Genomic DNA, 17,538 nt, shown 5'->3' with positions numbered 1-17,538 from the left:
TTTTTTTAAAAGGGAAAAAAAAGATTCTGTTTTAGAATTAGTCATCTCAGTCAATCATTTTCAGGTAAGAGGTAAAGAATCATTAACATGGAGGGGTTTTATATGATGACTGGACAGAGGGACGGCCGGTGTTACTATAAATCATGTTATGAATTTGAAAGTACTTCTTGAGTAACCCAGATAACGCCTATTCTAGGAGTAGCTTTTGTGCAAGTTTGAATAGAAAATATAATTCCTAGCCTCGGAGTTTTGTCCTCTCCGTACATTAGACAATCACACATTTTTGCATAACCTGGTAAGAGCAGCTGAGATGGTTCAGTCAGATGGAAATGATTTACTACTCATTCATAGTTTGAGACTGGCGGCGTTAAAGTCACCTGCTGTTATAATAGGTTTACCTAACATAATGGCAGGTGAAATTGTGAAATAACAGTATAAAAACCTCTGAAAAATGCAACACTTTATATTTTATAATACAAGTTTACAGTAATTATAGGATAACTGTAAAGTAAACCATCAGTAATCATATTCCTTCCTTCCAGGTCAAGTTAACACACTCACACTGAGGTTTTAACCATTTATTTTATGTATAACATACATTTTACCTCCGACAGACACACAGCATTATGGACATGGATATATAATTTAGGGAAAACATTGACATCCAGGTGGACGAGCTACAGGGAGATGCAGGGAATAACATGGTTAAAAGCAGTGAAGATCCCATGTTAATTCCTCGAACAGACAAAGACGTCTGTCACAGTCAAAGGAGAACTTGGACATTTTGGAAATTACGCTCATTCGCTTTTGTGATTAGAGTTCGATGAGAAGATGTTTCGTGTCAATGTGATGCTAAGGATGTAACGGTGCATCAATCTGGATCAGCGTATTGATTGAGTTTTCCTCTCCGTCTGCACTCACTCTGTCACTCTGCTCTGTTTCTGTTCTTGTGTCACATGTGTCGATGTAACTGATGTAATTGTTAAATGTCTGGCTTTCGGTGCTGCAACATCATCAAGAGATATGAAATACTGTTTATTTTATTTTTATTTCATATGTGCTTTCATGGCAGTTTGCATTTAATGCATTTAAGTGAAACGTTTTATGAACAGTTTTTCTGATAGCTGTTGATGAAGTGTCTTTTGACGAGGCATATCACCGCTGTTTTATTGGTCAGGCCTAAGGTAGATAAATTTGCCTTCCAGCACCACTAAAGTTCACAAATTAACACGTTATCACTTGTTTGTTTAATCCAAAAAAGGAAGTGAAAAAAAAAAACCCCAGACAAACTGTGGGCGTAGATTGTGGTTTCAGTAGTGTGGCACATGTTCAGTACTGAGCTGTTGTCCTACATTAGGACAGCCATGCTAGCTGTTTCCCCCTGTTTCCAGTCTTTATGCTAAGCTAAGCTAACTACCTGCTGTCTTTAGCTTTGTATTTATTTTGCCATACAAAGGTTGAATTATTCTTTTAACTCAAATGACTGACCTTTTAAGTTCTCACATTCCTGTTAGAACTTATATATGATTAAAATTATATGCAGCACATGTGTAGGATATTTAGTTTTGATTTTTTTTAACATCTTTCTTTTTCTTTTTTTTCCTTCTTTCAGGAGGTCTCCTGCAGCAACAACTCAGCCTCCAATCACCAGAGTTTGTCTCCCAGGTAAGAGGCTCAGAGGAATGTCCTGCTGTGTGTCTGACTTCTGCAAAGCTGCATCATGAACATGTTTTTTTTTTCCTTACTTTTTATCTGGTTTACATCTGGCCTGAACTTTCTCCTGCCACCATTTTTCCTTGTTCTCATTATTTTCCCGTCCCTCCCTCCTCCCTCTCTCCTTCATCCCGTCCTTTGCTCAAGAACTCGCGTACGTGACGACTTTCACTTTTTTCGCCATCTGTCTGCAGCTCCAACATTGGGAGTCGAGACTATTTTGTCATCGAGCTCATTAACCTTGTTCAAACACAATTGAAGCGGTATGTCAGACAAACACTCATGCGCATGCAGGCGCACACACAGCGTGGTCTATTAACGCAGCTCACTCAGAGATAACAGCAAACCTCCCTTTTTTTTCTGTTATCGCGGCTGAGTTTAAGCAGCTGTGTGTGTTTGTACAGTGTGTGTGTGCATCTACACGTCTGCACCAGTGAGAGGCAGTGTGTGAGTGTGTGCAAGCGCAGATGATGACATGAGCACCACGCTTGTGAGTGTGTGTGGTTGCAAAATGTGTACTGCTTGTGAATATTTCTTGTCTGTGTGATACTAGATTCTGCTCAGCCGAGGTTGCTTGCTGTACACACACAAATACACATAAAATAAATGTGGGTTTACACACACTTTAACCTACAGACATTTGACTGTGTGCTTTTTCTGTATCCTGCGTGTGTGTAGGCTTTGTATTGCTGTCGTCTTGAGGAACATTTTCAGTTTTAAATGATGGTAGAAAGGACATTCCTGCAGGCATTATGAAGACCGGTCGAAGGACTGTTTCATGGTTAAGACTTGGTTTAGAATTAGGTTTAGGTTAGGCTTGAGGCTGGTGTGAGACATTTAGTTCTGATGATTACTGTAATGGACAGTAAGGAGATTTCAGAAAGAGAACTGCATCGGCTATAATCAATATATTTATAATAACAATGCATCAAATGACAATATAAAAATATGTGACATTGTGAGAGGCATAATTCCTAACAAACTTAAAGAAAATATATACCTTTCTACGGCTTTATGGAGGTTTATACTGAGTTTCACCTCTTTGTTTATCTGTCCTGCTGTAACTTTTTTGTTTTGGTTCACTTTCGCTGCCCTCATATCTTCATTTTGTGGTCACAAGAAGCTGTTTCAGTGAAAAATTTCTTTAAAAAAAACAAAAAACAAGTGACTAGTTGGTGAATGCAGTGGCGCATTTAGCAGAAAGAGACATATATTTGTTTGCCAGGTGCAAAAATAGAGTGGACTGGTCTTTCTCTCAGACATTTGTACATTTTGGGGAAATTATTCTGTTAATTTAGTGATAAACCACCCTGAGTATCATCTCCTGGAAGATGAAAAGTAGCTGTTAAAAGTTTGTTTTGTCTTCCTTCACTTATAGTAGGCAACATGTTGTGGTCAACAAGAGATGTTACACGAGTGCTGATATTGAGTACAACAGCACCTGGACATTTAACTACGTCTCACTCCTCTTTACAGGTATTTTAATAACCGTTAGATTAACGTTACAATGACTAACAGGTAGAGACCACAGACAGGACAAGGTTTATTACTGTCACACACTTTTTAATCTGACACAGTACAGAGTAGGATACAAGAACAGCAGTATTATCAGTGTTAATCAGAGAAGATACCAGCATTTACATGCAAACGTGTTATGGTTATGATATGATTTGCATAAATATAGTCTATACATGGCTTAAACAGTTCAATTATAACGTCTTTTCCTTAACTATTTTCACCATAAGCTTGCTGTGCAGCCTTGTGCCTACAATGGGATCACAGCCATGCTGATATTCAGTACAACAGCACCCTCCCTCTCTTTCATGTGATATTGCATAATTATTGGCACTGATGAAAAAATTATGCGTTGTTTTGACAAAATGATGAAGTATCAGACCTTTATCTGTAGGCAGATGTTCCCATTGTCAAGGCAGAACATTGACAACAGTGACATGTGTTGCTGTGTAAAGACGGACCAGGATGAGCAACAACGAAACTGAGAACAGTGAGCGTAGTTCACCATCAAAAAGGGCTAACCAACATGTTTTACATGAAACCATCTCAGGTTATCAAAGTAGAACTAGTGAAAACGAGGCCTCAGTCAGTTCCGCAAAGATAATAATGTTTTCTTCTGCACAAAACAAAAGAGCATATTTTTCTTCCAGTATATTTAATCAAACTGACTAAATTCTTGTTTTATGCATTTTTATTGCTTTATAGGTTTTATTACTGAAATGCATGAATTCATGTTGTTGAAAAAGAAGAAACCTGTGACTTGATAGTCTTTATACAGTAACTTTATACAGTGCATGTGCGTGCGGTGAGTATGAAGTATTCAGCGCGTGATGGCATTTAAAGTATGTCTTTTTGCAACTGCGGATTGTTAAGGTGTATGATTGGAATGAGTGTATAATGTGGCATGTATGCATCATTGTGAGTAATGTGAGTGTGTGTATGTGTGTGTGTGCTGTGGGGAGGTGTTCCTGTGGCTCTGATTGACGTCAGCATGCCTGTATGTGGCTTCTGTTGACTTCCTGTCAAAGCAGATGGACTGAGTTTTCACTTCCTTCTTCTGAACCACAGCTCATCAGGTGCTGTGTGTGTGTGTGTGTGTGTGTGTGTGTGTGTGTGTGTTTGTGTGTGTGTGTGTGTGTGTGTGTGTGTGTGTGTGTATGTGTGTGTCAGAGAGTTGTGAGAAATGTGTGTAAGTGTGCATACCTGGTAAAGCAGCTCCATAACGTGCATTATGACCTTTCTGTCTGAGGGCAAACCAGTTCGTCACTAAATTACGCATTATGATCAACTGAATTTCTTTTGCAGCACGTCACCGAGGTTTAGACTGCAGGGGCTCTGCAAGTATACAGACCACTCATCATTTTTATGCATAAAGTGAAGTGAAGTTTTGGCCTGCATTATTCTATCAGCTGTTTTTATTTGAACCATATCATAGCAATGATTGACATGAAGTTATACAGGAAGTGTATTATTTTAGGCTTAAAAGGCATCATTTTATCTTTTAGTTATTATATATCAAATCCCTTAAAAAAAAAACAAAAAAAAAAAACAAGAAATGTATCCTACTAACAAGTCTTGTCTGCCAGAGCTACAAAAACAGATTTCTTACAGTTTCCACAAGAACACATAAAAAAACCATTCTGTTGCATTTTGATAAATGAATTGTTCCTTCATTACTTTAAATGCAACCATTGCATTAATGTTTTCTTAAACATTTTCTCATTTTATTGTAGTATTGTTATTGTATTATAGAATTTGTTGCTAGTTGCAAGTGATTACTCAATCAAGAGAAAATAAATCAACAGAGGTGTTACCAATAATATTAATTAAAATCCCATTAGTGTATCAGAGCCTCTCCAGTGAGCCAACATGCACAGCAGCAGAACTCTGACTCTGCTTGACCTGAATAAAAAAAAGGAACCCAAATTAGTATCACTGGTAACACTTGTGTTTACTACTTCATGCCAAAATTTCTGCTGTGAGAAAAGTATGAAAATAAAGGCAGAGAGCAGAAGTTTCTGCAGATACAGACTCCACCACACACTTCTAGGTCATGAGTGATGATTTAACGGGGTTATTGTTATATGAGTCTATATGTTGTTGTTTTAGGAAAATGCTGCATATTATATTTTTGATTAAAATCAGACTATTATGGTGCAAAAGCCCGTTTTATATCACTGGAAGAATAAATAGTCATTTCATAGTTTCAGTCCAGGGTCTTACTGGTAAATGCTTTAAATTCTTGTGTTTGGGGTGCGTGCATCAACACCCGCACCGCTGAATCACAACTGTTTGCGTAAAACTTCAGGTCATATCCTCTCTGCTGACCACACACACATCCACAGCCATACCTGCCTTGCCACTCTCTCTCTCTCTCTCTCTCTCTCTCTTATTCATTTTCATCCCGTTTAGTCTTTATTTTTCCTTTTCATTCATCTGTTTGTGTCTTTTTCTCTCTTTATCATCACCAAAGGAGGAGGTGGGGGAGGAGGGGGAGGAGGGGGAGGGCAGGAAGCGTGAGGCAGGAAGAGAAGATCAGATTGTTCCTGTTTTGCTGTCTCTAAACTGTTGTAACTTGACGGAAGCCAGGAGGAACTGTGTGTAGATGAGGTGTGTGTGTGTGTGTGTGTGTGTGTGTGTGTGTGAGTGTATGAATGTCTGTGTCAGCCCACAAGAGAAAAATAGGATGCAGGGAGACAAAGGCCTATTGTGTGTGCCCACACACTGCACAAACATGCACATGCTGACACAATGATATGATACGTAAATACCTGCAGTCCTGCACAATCACTCTGCGTTACACACAGGTGAACCTGTTTCACCCTCTCTCACGACGCACATGTAATTCTTCTAATGTTGTGCACAGACAGATGAGTAATGTACGGCAACAGCAGCATAGCTTGCATGTTTTGAACGCCATTCATGAGACAAATCAAATGAATGTTAAGTCATGAGACGGAAGACAGGTGCACCTTCCTGAGTGAAGTGGAAATAACAACTCCAAAGAAATATCTCACTAGTCTGACCTCAATTTACTGTACACTGTAATTGTGTAAGAGGCTATGTTTTATAGCAAAGTAATCATGTGGGCGTTTTTATATTGCAAAACAATTAAATCAAGTGCATCCATAACCCTGTAGTCAAAATATGAAGTTAATTTATTCACTACCAATTAATACAGCCTACACTTCCAAACCTTGCATAATCGACTGTGTTATCACTTAATATGCAAATAGTGAAGCTGATCATCTATTATCTGTTCTAGAAGTCTTCTCAGAAAACACAGCTGGCATTATGATGTTTAGATCACACAGTGAATAATGTGGAAAAGTACTATTTAAACCAGCCATCCTTGTTTTTAAAGATAAGCCAGAAGTTATATGTAAATTAGGCATCTTCTTTAAAAATGTTTTTGCTTTGTTCAAGCAGTTTATGTTGCATGGTTCTTTTGCAAAGTCTGCATTTTCTTTCTTTTTCTTTTTTTTTTTTTTTGGCGCACTCCAAAGATTATCAGTCAAACAGGTTTTAGGTTGTTTTGATACAATATTTCTCTCTTAAAGAAATAAAATAAATTAGAATTGTGTTTTTAAATGTGCACTCAGGCAATGTCAGTAAAACTGGTGTTCATCTGTTTTTGCAAATGAACTCGGTTCATTCCTGCAAGGTGCCATTGTTCCGTCAGTATTTGTTGTTTGTACTACCTGGACCAATTCTGTCAGTGTTATCAGGTCCCGCCCATAACCTCATTCATCAGCGAGTGGAAATACCCACAGAACTGTGTGTGCTGCTAATTATGTATTTATCAGCACATCAAGTTCTAATGTTTTACTGTCATGGCATGAAAGTACAGACTGTGATGTTGTCCCGGCTATTTGTTCAAACTTATCATGACCAGTGTCTTTGTTACAACACACTCCGCTACGCCATACTGGGAAGGAAAAATACTGCAAAACACTTTGTTATTTTCTCACGAGATAAAGGTGAACATGGCACAGATAATCTAAAGTAGATAAGACGGTTTATAATTTGAACGTTTGTGTAAAAGGCCAATGGACAGACATTTTTTTACAGTACATACCTTCTTTTGTTAGGAGTTATTACATAACAACAAAGTCTGAAGTTAGTGTCATGTTTAATGTAGAAAATACCTGAAAATGTCCATCCCAGTTTTTAAAAGTTCAGGGTGATATCATTAAATGTCTTGTTTTGCCAGTCTAAAACTTAAAGATATTCAGTTTAATTTGTAATAATAATAAATGAAGAAAAGCAGGAAATCTCAGTTTCTGACAGACTGAAAACAGCATTTTCTGCCATTTTGCCTGAAAAATTATAAAAAAAAAATAGCTTAATAGTAGCTTTCTATATTATGTCACTTGTAACTTTCACTGCTTTCAAATTAGTTTTCAGATGTAATTTAAAAAAAAAAAAGGTCCTCAGATTTCTGTCTTTCAACACTCCTGTAATTTAGTGCAATAATGAAAAGTGTGACGGAGGCTCATTGTTTTCACGGAGCTGTTATCACGTCACAATCACAAACAGGTTAGTGAGGTCCTCCTCTACATGTAATGAAAATTTCCACAGAATAGAGATCCACTGATCCAAAGCAGCTGTTCGGTGTTGCAGCGGAGCCAGGAAATATTCTGTCCCATTTTTGCAGCATTTAGCTGTGAGAACCTCGCAGAGGTGTGACCCGGCTTCCTAGTCAAGCCGGCCTCTGTGATGAAACGCTGTCATACAGGATACACGCGAGGCAAAGGGCTCTTGAACTCCCCCGACCTTATTCCCATACGCATTCTGTGTGTGTTGGGCCGCTCGGTAGCGTGGAAAGGTGTCAACGAGTTGCCTTTTTGAATCCCATGGTGCCTTTCCATTGTATCAGTGTTTTCATACGAGGCGAGCGGACCCCCCGTGACATTTTCTCAAAAAGAAGCTCAAAGCTCAGAGCTGCTGTTTCGTCAACACTACACAATAAGTGTGAGATAACTGAGTGGGTGAAAGGTGTTTGGACAATGTGAAACTCTTATGCAATAGGGTAAAAAAACATAGTTGCTGTATACGGTGTACACATAAGAACAAGGCTTATGGGATGGACAGTATGAACCAGGAAATTCTTACGGAACGACTCCGGTCTTTGGTAAAAGCTTGTTATTAAAATACAACAGTGGATAAATTTAGTGCTGCTGTGGAAGTTCTTTGTCTGTACAAGAGTTGTTGACTGTTGTCGACTGATTTTTGGCCACGCTGGCGGCAGGACTCTGTGGATGGTAATGTCGATCAGGCGGTCTGTCCACCTCTTTGGTCCGGACTGAAATATCTCAACAGCTGTTGCTTGGATTGCCATGAAATTTTGGACAGAGATTCATGGTCCCCAGAGGATGAATCCCTCTGACTTTGGTGATCCCCTGACCTTTCTTCCACCAAGTCAAGAATAAAGAGAAAATAAGGAAATACAGGAAGAGGGCAGGGTCTCATATGAGTCTATAGAGAAAATGCTCATTTTAGATGTCATCAAATTGATGCTTGTCTTATACAAAATCATGAATAAAATTAGTCTTCAACTCTCGTAACAGAGTGCTGGATTCTGCTGAACTCCTCTCATCTTTGAAGAATTTTGTGAATCCATGTCCATCTGGTTTTCTTTCTGTTTCTCTGTGTGTCATACAGTGGTAACAGGGCGCAGCTGGGGCAGACACAGCTGGAGTGCGTGCTTGGCACCTCTGTTTACTGAGTGCGAAAACAAAATACACTAGTACTTCCATGTGACACATCCTACAAATTCAGGAGTGAAATGTGTCCTCATCAGACCTGCCTCTGAGAGTTTGCCGGAGTCAGCCAGGGAAGGGTTAATTATATCGGTTGGTATTCAGATTATGCTTCTTTTATCCGGGAAGATCCTCAACTAATCTTCTGAGCTCTGGTTTTAGTTGTCTGTAAAGAACCAGATCAGAAAATAAAACAAACGGCTTAATTTTTCATGAGCTGCAAACTCATTCTGATGAATCTTAAAACAACTGTTACCCTCAACTTTTAAGGTATAAGAATGTTTTATCCTCCACTGCCCATCCTCAGTTACATAACATCAACTTAAAAACTGCATAATGTCTGTTGTTCTGGCTGCAAAGTTAAAAACAAGAAAAATTATCTTTCCTGCATAATTTCACCAAGTCATGGAAACGTATATAAGATCAGTTTAATCCAAGCTACTCTCCATGTCAGCAGGACTTCAGAGAGCAAAGGGCAGAGAGAATAAAGAGCAGCTCATCAATCTCTTTATGAATGTTATTTAACTCAGGCCTCAGACAGCCCTGCACTCCTGTACTGTACAGTGGCCCAGTGCGTGCAGGAATGCGCTGAGGAGGTCACAGAGAGGAGGACAAGAGAGACAGAGCAGGAGGAGGGATGAAAGGAGGAGATGAGGAGTGATGAGGTGAGAGGGCAGGAGAGATAAGAGGTTTCCTCAGAGGGGAGGAAGAATAAGCAAGAAGGTGCCGGAGGAGATATGATTCAGGGAAAACAGGAAAGAGGGCTGGAGATGTGGAGGTGGAAACAAGACAGACTTCTCATAATATCCATACACCTGTCATTAATGTTTACGATGTGGCTGATTCATGTGATACTTTAATCAAATTTAAGTGACATGTATGTAAAGATCTGGCTAACCAGACTGAGACGAGGGTACAATAAACAGGGCAACAGCCATACTAGGAAAAAAATAAAGTCAAAGCTATGTAGCTGCTTACAGGTCCAACCACCATCCTGAAGATTATTACACATTTCCACTGTCCTTATTGCAGGAGAATGACACTGATCACAACGTAAAAAGTTTAACTTTTTGCCAAAAACAGATGAGTACAATGTGCATGAGCAGAGAAAAAACTTTATAGTGGATATAAAGGCTGCAAATTATAAGAACTCAGGAAGCACAATCAGTCGATTAATCATAATTGAAAAAAAAAAAAGTGTTTGTTTTCCTCAATCCAAAGCTTTATTCCCACAACAAAATCCTGCATATTCTCTGACAACACTGCACAGCTGAAAATAATATCGCATGAAAAAAATGTCTGCTATATTTCAGATCTTTATTTGATAGTAGATTGATTAAATTTCACATGATTGATCACACAACAAATAATCAATCATTGATTATTAATAATTATCATCCTTAGTGTATATGTTTGTTCCTACAGGCGGTGTGTATTTTGGAGGAACTATATTGATCTGTTTGACCTGTCTGTTAGCTTCTACACAAATATAAAATTTACAAGAAAGTGCAGCTCACAGACAGTTTAACATGACAAATTCAAATGCAAATTAATTGACAAGCTTCTGCTACGACATGTACAAAATGATTCCAGCTGAAATAAGAGATGGAGAGTCGGGGTTGGTGGATATAAACAGGTGCTGCGGCCTACATGTTGAGCCAGAAGTGCAAACCCTCAGGGAGTCATGACGCACTCCGCTGTGTGTCTGACATGATAACAGTTTGGCCGTGCTCGATGTTTCTTCAAAGCGCAGCAAATAGACATGAGCCAAATCGAGGGTTGATTGCTATACCTCAGTCGTTACACTCTAATGATGCCTCTGAACAGCCTTCCTTAAGGCACAATGTTCTCTCTGTATGTTTTGTTGTTGGTAAAAACATATATGACGCCTCATGTGGTGATCAGGACTGAATGCTGCGGGAAAATTGCACGTCACTGCATCATATATCTATATGCAGCGCTACGGCTTTACTCCACACACTCTACACACACAGACACACACACACACAGGCATTTATTTACCAGGATCTCATAATAGTTTGTCATGTGACACGCCTGACTAAAGCCAGAGGCTTCAGTAGCAATAACTCCAGCGGTGCACCTGTCTGGGGCTTCTCACTGACGCAGGCCGCTGCCTCCAAATAGAGACGAATATCTGCCAGGGTGACCAGTGTGTTTATCTTACTAAAACAAGTGTGTATGCATGCACAAAAGGGTTAAAGTTTTTTTTATAGGTCAAGATTTGATTGAGTGCTGTTCAAGAGCATTACATGGTAAACACCAACCTCGGGTGAGCACTGCTGCTGTGTTTAATCAGGGCCTTGAATCTTGGAGTGTCATATAGATGCTTTAATGTACTGCTCACTTAATACTTCCAAGAGGAAATCTGAAATTAAAGGTCCAGTGTGTAAGATTTAGGGGGATCTATTGGCAGAACGGCAGAAATAGAAACTGAATCTGCAGCTCCCTTTGGCTTTATGGTGCTTTCTAGCAGCTTTCAGGTTATTGTTCAGCCGTCCAGCTGCAGTTTTAATGTTCTGGTTCACTCTCACAGCTCTCAGTAGCGTAATAGAAACTGTTTTAAGAGAAGCTAAAAACAGGGACTAGGTGGGTAGTTTCTAATGCAGAATGAACTACTTTCTTTCTGCAGTAAAATCTGCTGGAGTTACTTTAGAATCCACTGGAACTACTTTCTTTTTACAAGGAAGAAAGGGTTACATTTTTTGGAAAGTGACACACAGCTTTTAATTTTACAGATGGATTTATTTTATTTATTTAACTTTTTTTTGGTGCTTTGAGCACCACAAGCCAAGTGCCTTAAAGTCCCATTATACTGGAGAGAATGCAGATGTTTCTACAGCCGGTATCTCCAAACATCTGCAGCTCACACCAAAATAATCTACATGGATAAACAGCACTACAGGCCAGGGGAGAAATAAGTGTTTTGGGATGATCTGTCCCCTTAATGTGCAACAAATGACACTGCGTTGCTGGAATTTGGGTGTATCACCCATCATTCAAAAGTACAAAGACGGGAGAAGTTGTTGATGAAGTTCGTGGAAATTCGGCGACGATACGGAGCTTCCATCTGTAAGCTGTTTACCAAATTAATTTAGTAGAACAGGACTGATAGGAATTTACTAATGCTGTCATTTGGACTCTGGAATTACACGTCAGAAATAACATCTACATTCCCTGTGGGGCAGCAGACCATCTTTGGCGGGTGAGGTAATGCCTGGACCGCTGCCAGCCTCGTGGTCTTGATATGGCATCAGTTCAATGAGGGATATTATGGCAGGGCTAGCTATGTCTAAATGTCACAGATACAGTATCTGCCAACCTGTCATTCTGTCTCTCGCCTCACACTCTGCCGTGCACGTCCACAAAATGCCAACATGAGCAGTTGCTATGGCAGCAACTCCCTCCTTCTCCTCCACCCTTGACTCTATTCTGGTCAGAGCAAACCTCCACGAAACCCCCCTTTCTCTTTCTTTCCTCTCCTCTCTCTTCTGCATTCTCCAGGTGTCCAAGTGTTGGGAAATGTATTCTTGGCCTTGTGTCTCTCTGTGTTGGTCTCGGATTTTCTGTAACTGGTTGTCTTGTGTTACCTGCCCTCTTAACTACTTCCCGCTCCCGGCTACTTTAACGGCCTCGCCGGGGCTCCTGCAGCAGCCTGGCTACCGTGCAGACCCCCAGATATTACGCGACACAAGAGTAATACAACCTCATCCTGCATCATGTATGCAGGTTTGAGGCCAAAACTGGATTAAATTTCATTAAACAGACAGAATCACTGGAGGTTTCAAACACGTCTGAGCCCACTCAAACTGCTTCAGGCATCCAGGCAGCGTGTGCTGTCACTGGGCAGGGTGAGGACTGGAAACCTCAGAGAAAGACTTACGCGAAGGTGAGAAGGTTTAGGTTTCTCTGACGGGAACTGTTTAGACAGCTGACGAGTTAAGCTGGGATATCTGTAGAATAATTTACCTCTCTGATTTACTGCAACTGCTCTCAAGCAAGGTAAACATGCAGAGTGTAGACGTGTGTATGTGTGTGTGTGAGCCAGGCGGTGTGTTTTGTTTGTCCATGCCTGACTGGCTGTGTGAGAGGTCCTCATGATAGAGCCCAATGCAGGTAGCATGTGCATTTGACTGTGTGTTATTATCAGATAAAGAGATGACGGTAAATCCTGGAGTGGTTCTCTTTTTCTTTTTCTTTCAGTGAATTTTGACGCACTTCCTGATGGAAATATACAGGACAAAAGGGTTCCTATCATAACCTGGAATCCACGGTTGCGCGTTTGTTTGGGCCTTCACATGACGTTTTGATATTTACTACACAGGTGACGCTGTTTATCGGAAAATAAGATATAGGGACTTTTCGTACATGTTGCTGGAAGCAGTGGCACATCTCCAACAGCACGCAGGTAGCAGCTGTTCGCCAACAATAGCTGAATGAATGATAACAACAGCCTGTGAAGTTCAGCCTGACTTCTAAAAAACAAGGGTCATATTCAGTTTACAGCTGCTGCTGTTCATTCACTAATGATAGAGCACCCTTTACCAATTATTTTACACCAGGGTTGAAATCAAATTATTTTGGGGCACGATCTGTTCCACTACTAGATCAAACTTATGTGGATTTTTTTTTTCCCAATTTAAGGAACAGTATAAAAAATGACTAGGGCTCAACCAATTATCAGCCTGATTGATTATCAGATCAGTATTTTTATCTGCTTTTTTTTTAATCAAACATATGCTTAAAAGCATTTCAACAAAGTTTTATGCCTGTGAGTTTTTTATTCTAGATTTACTGCAGATGTGTTCTAAATATCAGTCCTCCTCATTGTCATTATTATCCCTAACATGTCATCATAATCTGACAGTTCTGAGTTGGTTTACAACTTGTTTGGTCATTTATAGCTGCACAAAGGCAAAGTAAAAAGAATTCAAGATGGCGTTTGTTTATTTATCATTAATTTGTATACAGTTCCTATATATCTGCAGGGGGTGAAGGTTTGATATACAGTAACCTGCCTGTTTATTAAGCACACCTAGCTAAAACGATTGCAGTCTAATATAACAGTTCTGCAATAAATGCTCCCTTCATGAAGGTTATAATCAGTTTTCACTGAGACTGTCTGAAGAGGAGTTGATTTAATTGTATGGAGGCTGAGAAGCAGAGGCAGAGAGTCGTTTCTGTTATTTAGCCTACTGTCATTAATATAAATGACAAAATAATAGACACACCCGACAATATAATACAATGCAGTCCAACAAGTTAAATGTGATTTAAGGGCAGGGCAGCAGCGGGTTTATACAGTTCTCTTCATCCTAAACCTCCATTAGTATAGCGCTCGCGCTCCGGGGCGTCCCTGTTTTGACTACGAGGCAGAATGAGGACAGATTTGCGTTCAGACATACGTCAGACTTGGCGCAACAGGTGCATTGTTGATGCACATGTGAGCAGATGTGTACAGGCGACATAATAAAACTCGTAAATGCATGTAAAAAAAAAAGGGGGGAGCGAGTATAATGTGAATGTGTTTGTCACACAGACACCTTTCTGTCCATGGAAGGAAGTCCCCACTGGGCAGGATTGTGACACTAATGAGGAAACAGGCCACTGGGACAACAGCAACTTCCTCACACACACACACACACACACACACACACACACTGACATACAGACATACACACTCTCACAGGTGTTTTGACACCCCCCACAGGCTCTTTTCTACAGCAGTTCATCCATCTTTCTGCGTGGACAAATGAGTTCCTTTACCGTGACAGGGAGACAAAGAGGAGACGGGCTCTGACCTGCGTCACACACCCCAGCATGAAAACACTATTGTCATTACTCCGTTCACAACTCGTCTATGATCCTGTGAGCTGTTTGGGTCTTAAATCCAGTTCTTCACAATCATTCTTGACAGAGATCTGCTCTTCTGATTGACACTAATGTCAAATAAACACATTTAAACAAAGTGCCACTGTGGAATATAACAAACTGTAACTCACCCAGCTATTAGATTCAGTTTAATCACAGACAGTGAAAACATTTTAAAGCTCAAACTAGAGTAAATGTAAACGTTTCTGGAGTGTAGACTTCTTTAACATTTTACCTCATAATGTTACGTGTCTATTTAATGGCACTTTTAATATAAAGTTGTACGATAACACAGCTATAAAAAATTATTATTGACGTGGCTTTAGAGATAATGATGTTGATCCACCACTTTGTCCAGACAAAGAAATCTCAGCAACTATTTTATTGCCATGGAAACTTACAGAGACGATTCATGGTCCACTGCAGATCAATTCTCATGTCTTTGATGATCCCATGACGTCTGATTGTGTTTTTTGGGATTGAATGCATCGTCACGAAATTTGGTACATACATTAATATCTCCCTCAGGATGAACTGTTATGACTTTCAAAGGTGATCCTGTGATTTTCGTGCAGCTTCCCACACTGATTGGCCATTGTTCGGATGTTCAAACAAGACATCCTGTCGTTGGTTGTAAAATGGTTCCAAAATGAAAGTAGTGCCGACGTCCTGGATGTAACTGTCAGCTGCATGTCTTCATGGATGGTGAAGTAACGTCAACATATGTTTTCAAGAACAGGCCTATTCAGTTATTCTGCTGAAATTTAGTTATGAAATGTGCATTCAGCAGCTTTATTCATATCACAAAAACTCTAAATAATAAATCATAAAAGTCTAAAAGCAATAAGCCGACACTGGCTTTTGTTTTCTCACAGGACTCGAACCAGCCCTCTGGGTACAAGCAATCAAAGACAGCTTGTGTGAAGACTTTTGACTCTCAAAACCACCACAGGCACAAAAAAAACAAAAAAACAAGATGAGACAGGAATATAATTTCCATGTAGATGTACATAAATGGCCATAACATGTTTTTTATTTACAAAATTGAGGTTGTTTGTTGGTCTGATCACAACCTAAAAAAACTGTTAATCAAATGTCATTCTGTACCTACAAAACTAATGACATTCCCACCAGCCTCAGACGTACTTTGGGATTCTACTAATTAGCGAATGTTAGCATGCTAACACTAAACTATGATGATGAGCATGATAAACACTGGGGTTTTATAATTGTTATTGTTAATGTTAGTATACTGATGTTAGCATTTACCTTAAAGCACCACTGTGCCTACAGAGTACGGCTTCACAGAGCTGCCAGCATGGCTGTAGACTCTTGGTCTGTGTTCAAAACCGCGCAGGCTACTAACAAACCAGTCACACTATTCCAACTGCAGAGCATGTAAACTAACTAACTGTATATGTGAGAAATGTGCATAAAAAACTTCTGTGAGTTTACTGGAGACACTCAGCTCATGATTGTGTGTGTGGCTTCAAGAGGGATGGTTGGATAAAATAATTTGATTGACTGCAAGTAAATGTAAAGCGGTAGACCCTGAACAATAAGGAAAAACATGATGTACCGTAGAAAAAATAAAATATTTAATAAACATTCAGTGGTAGCTCAGACCTGGTGGAAATGGCAGGTACGTAATTTTGAACACATCTTTCGTTTTGTTATTGGTAGATTTCAGTGCCCAACAAGTTACACGGAAGTTGTTGAAATTAAATTTAAACTTCCTTCTACCTGTCAGGCAGAGGGGTTTTTGTTTAGGGGTCTGTCCCTTCAACAGCTGTCTGAGTGACGTTTTTTTTTTTTAACTTAATTTTAGACCAAAGGGGAAATCCAGTGTTGTAATATTTAGGTTTTTACTTCCTTTTTGCGCTGAAACTATTTCACAGCGTCTTAGTGAAGTAGTAACATCAGCCTGCCTTTTTGCATGTTACGTATTTTTGTTGTAGTTTTTATTCTGTACATTTCTATGGTTAAAATTAGTTGAGAAGTTTTTTTTACATCCCTGTTCTCAGTTTAAAAAAAAAAACAGTGTCCTCAAACATAATAACTCCACTGTTAGCAGGACAATTAACATGACGGATGAAATTATAAGCCTGCAGATGAGACATCATCATTGTAATTACATGGAACAAAGACGAAGGGGAACGTAGTTTACTTTGGCCGTCAGGTTCGTCTCTCATGACTCGCTGTCAGTAGGAGAACAGTACGAAACATTCCTCATGTTGTTGACTGAGCACACACTGACAGTGGCTTTTTCATGCCTGTGTAAACACTTTAGAGCAGTTTAAACAGATGAAGTAGTTAGTGTTGTGTGGTGTGTGCAGGTGCTCCGCTGGGCTCATTGTACAGTCAGAGCGTCAACGGAGAAATCAGTGTAGAGAGAAGACTCTGTTCTTAGCAGAGGCAGATAAGACTGTTTACCTTCAGTCTCTCCTTGAGAAAAACCTCACTGTTTGTTCTACGTGGGAATGTGTATATTGTACCCATGAACTAGTTCTTCGTATCTGACCGTGTGTGTGTATCCAGTGTGTGTCTGTGCTGTAGATCTTCATCAGGAACAGCAGACACACACCTCCACAAATCTGCTGTTTATGGTGTCCTGTGTGTTTCTGTGTAAAAGGTGACATAATGAGGTTATAAACCTGAT

The 17,538-nt window shown here is 39.7% G+C and overlaps 1 protein-coding gene across 3 annotated transcripts in view; it reads left to right on the top strand.

The window, feature by feature from the left end:
- The window catches only part of pde4ba (phosphodiesterase 4B, cAMP-specific a), a 221,552-nt gene that overhangs the window by 154,797 nt on the left and 49,217 nt on the right, over positions 1-17,538 (top strand). For all 3 annotated transcript variants that reach the window (XM_084723727.1, XM_084723728.1, XM_084723729.1), the window contains one exon: positions 1,613-1,665. In XM_084723727.1, coding sequence (XP_084579853.1) covers positions 1,613-1,665 — 53 coding nt within the window. The remainder of the gene's footprint in view (positions 1-1,612; positions 1,666-17,538) is intronic.

This window comes from Lutjanus erythropterus, chromosome 7 (genome assembly GCF_056507025.1).
Source record: "Lutjanus erythropterus isolate fLutEry1 chromosome 7, fLutEry1.hap2, whole genome shotgun sequence".
Taxonomy (NCBI): Eukaryota; Metazoa; Chordata; class Actinopteri; order Lutjaniformes; family Lutjanidae; genus Lutjanus; species Lutjanus erythropterus.
Note: the sequence above shows the minus strand (reverse complement) of the source record. Positions and strands in the feature narration are given on the sequence as shown.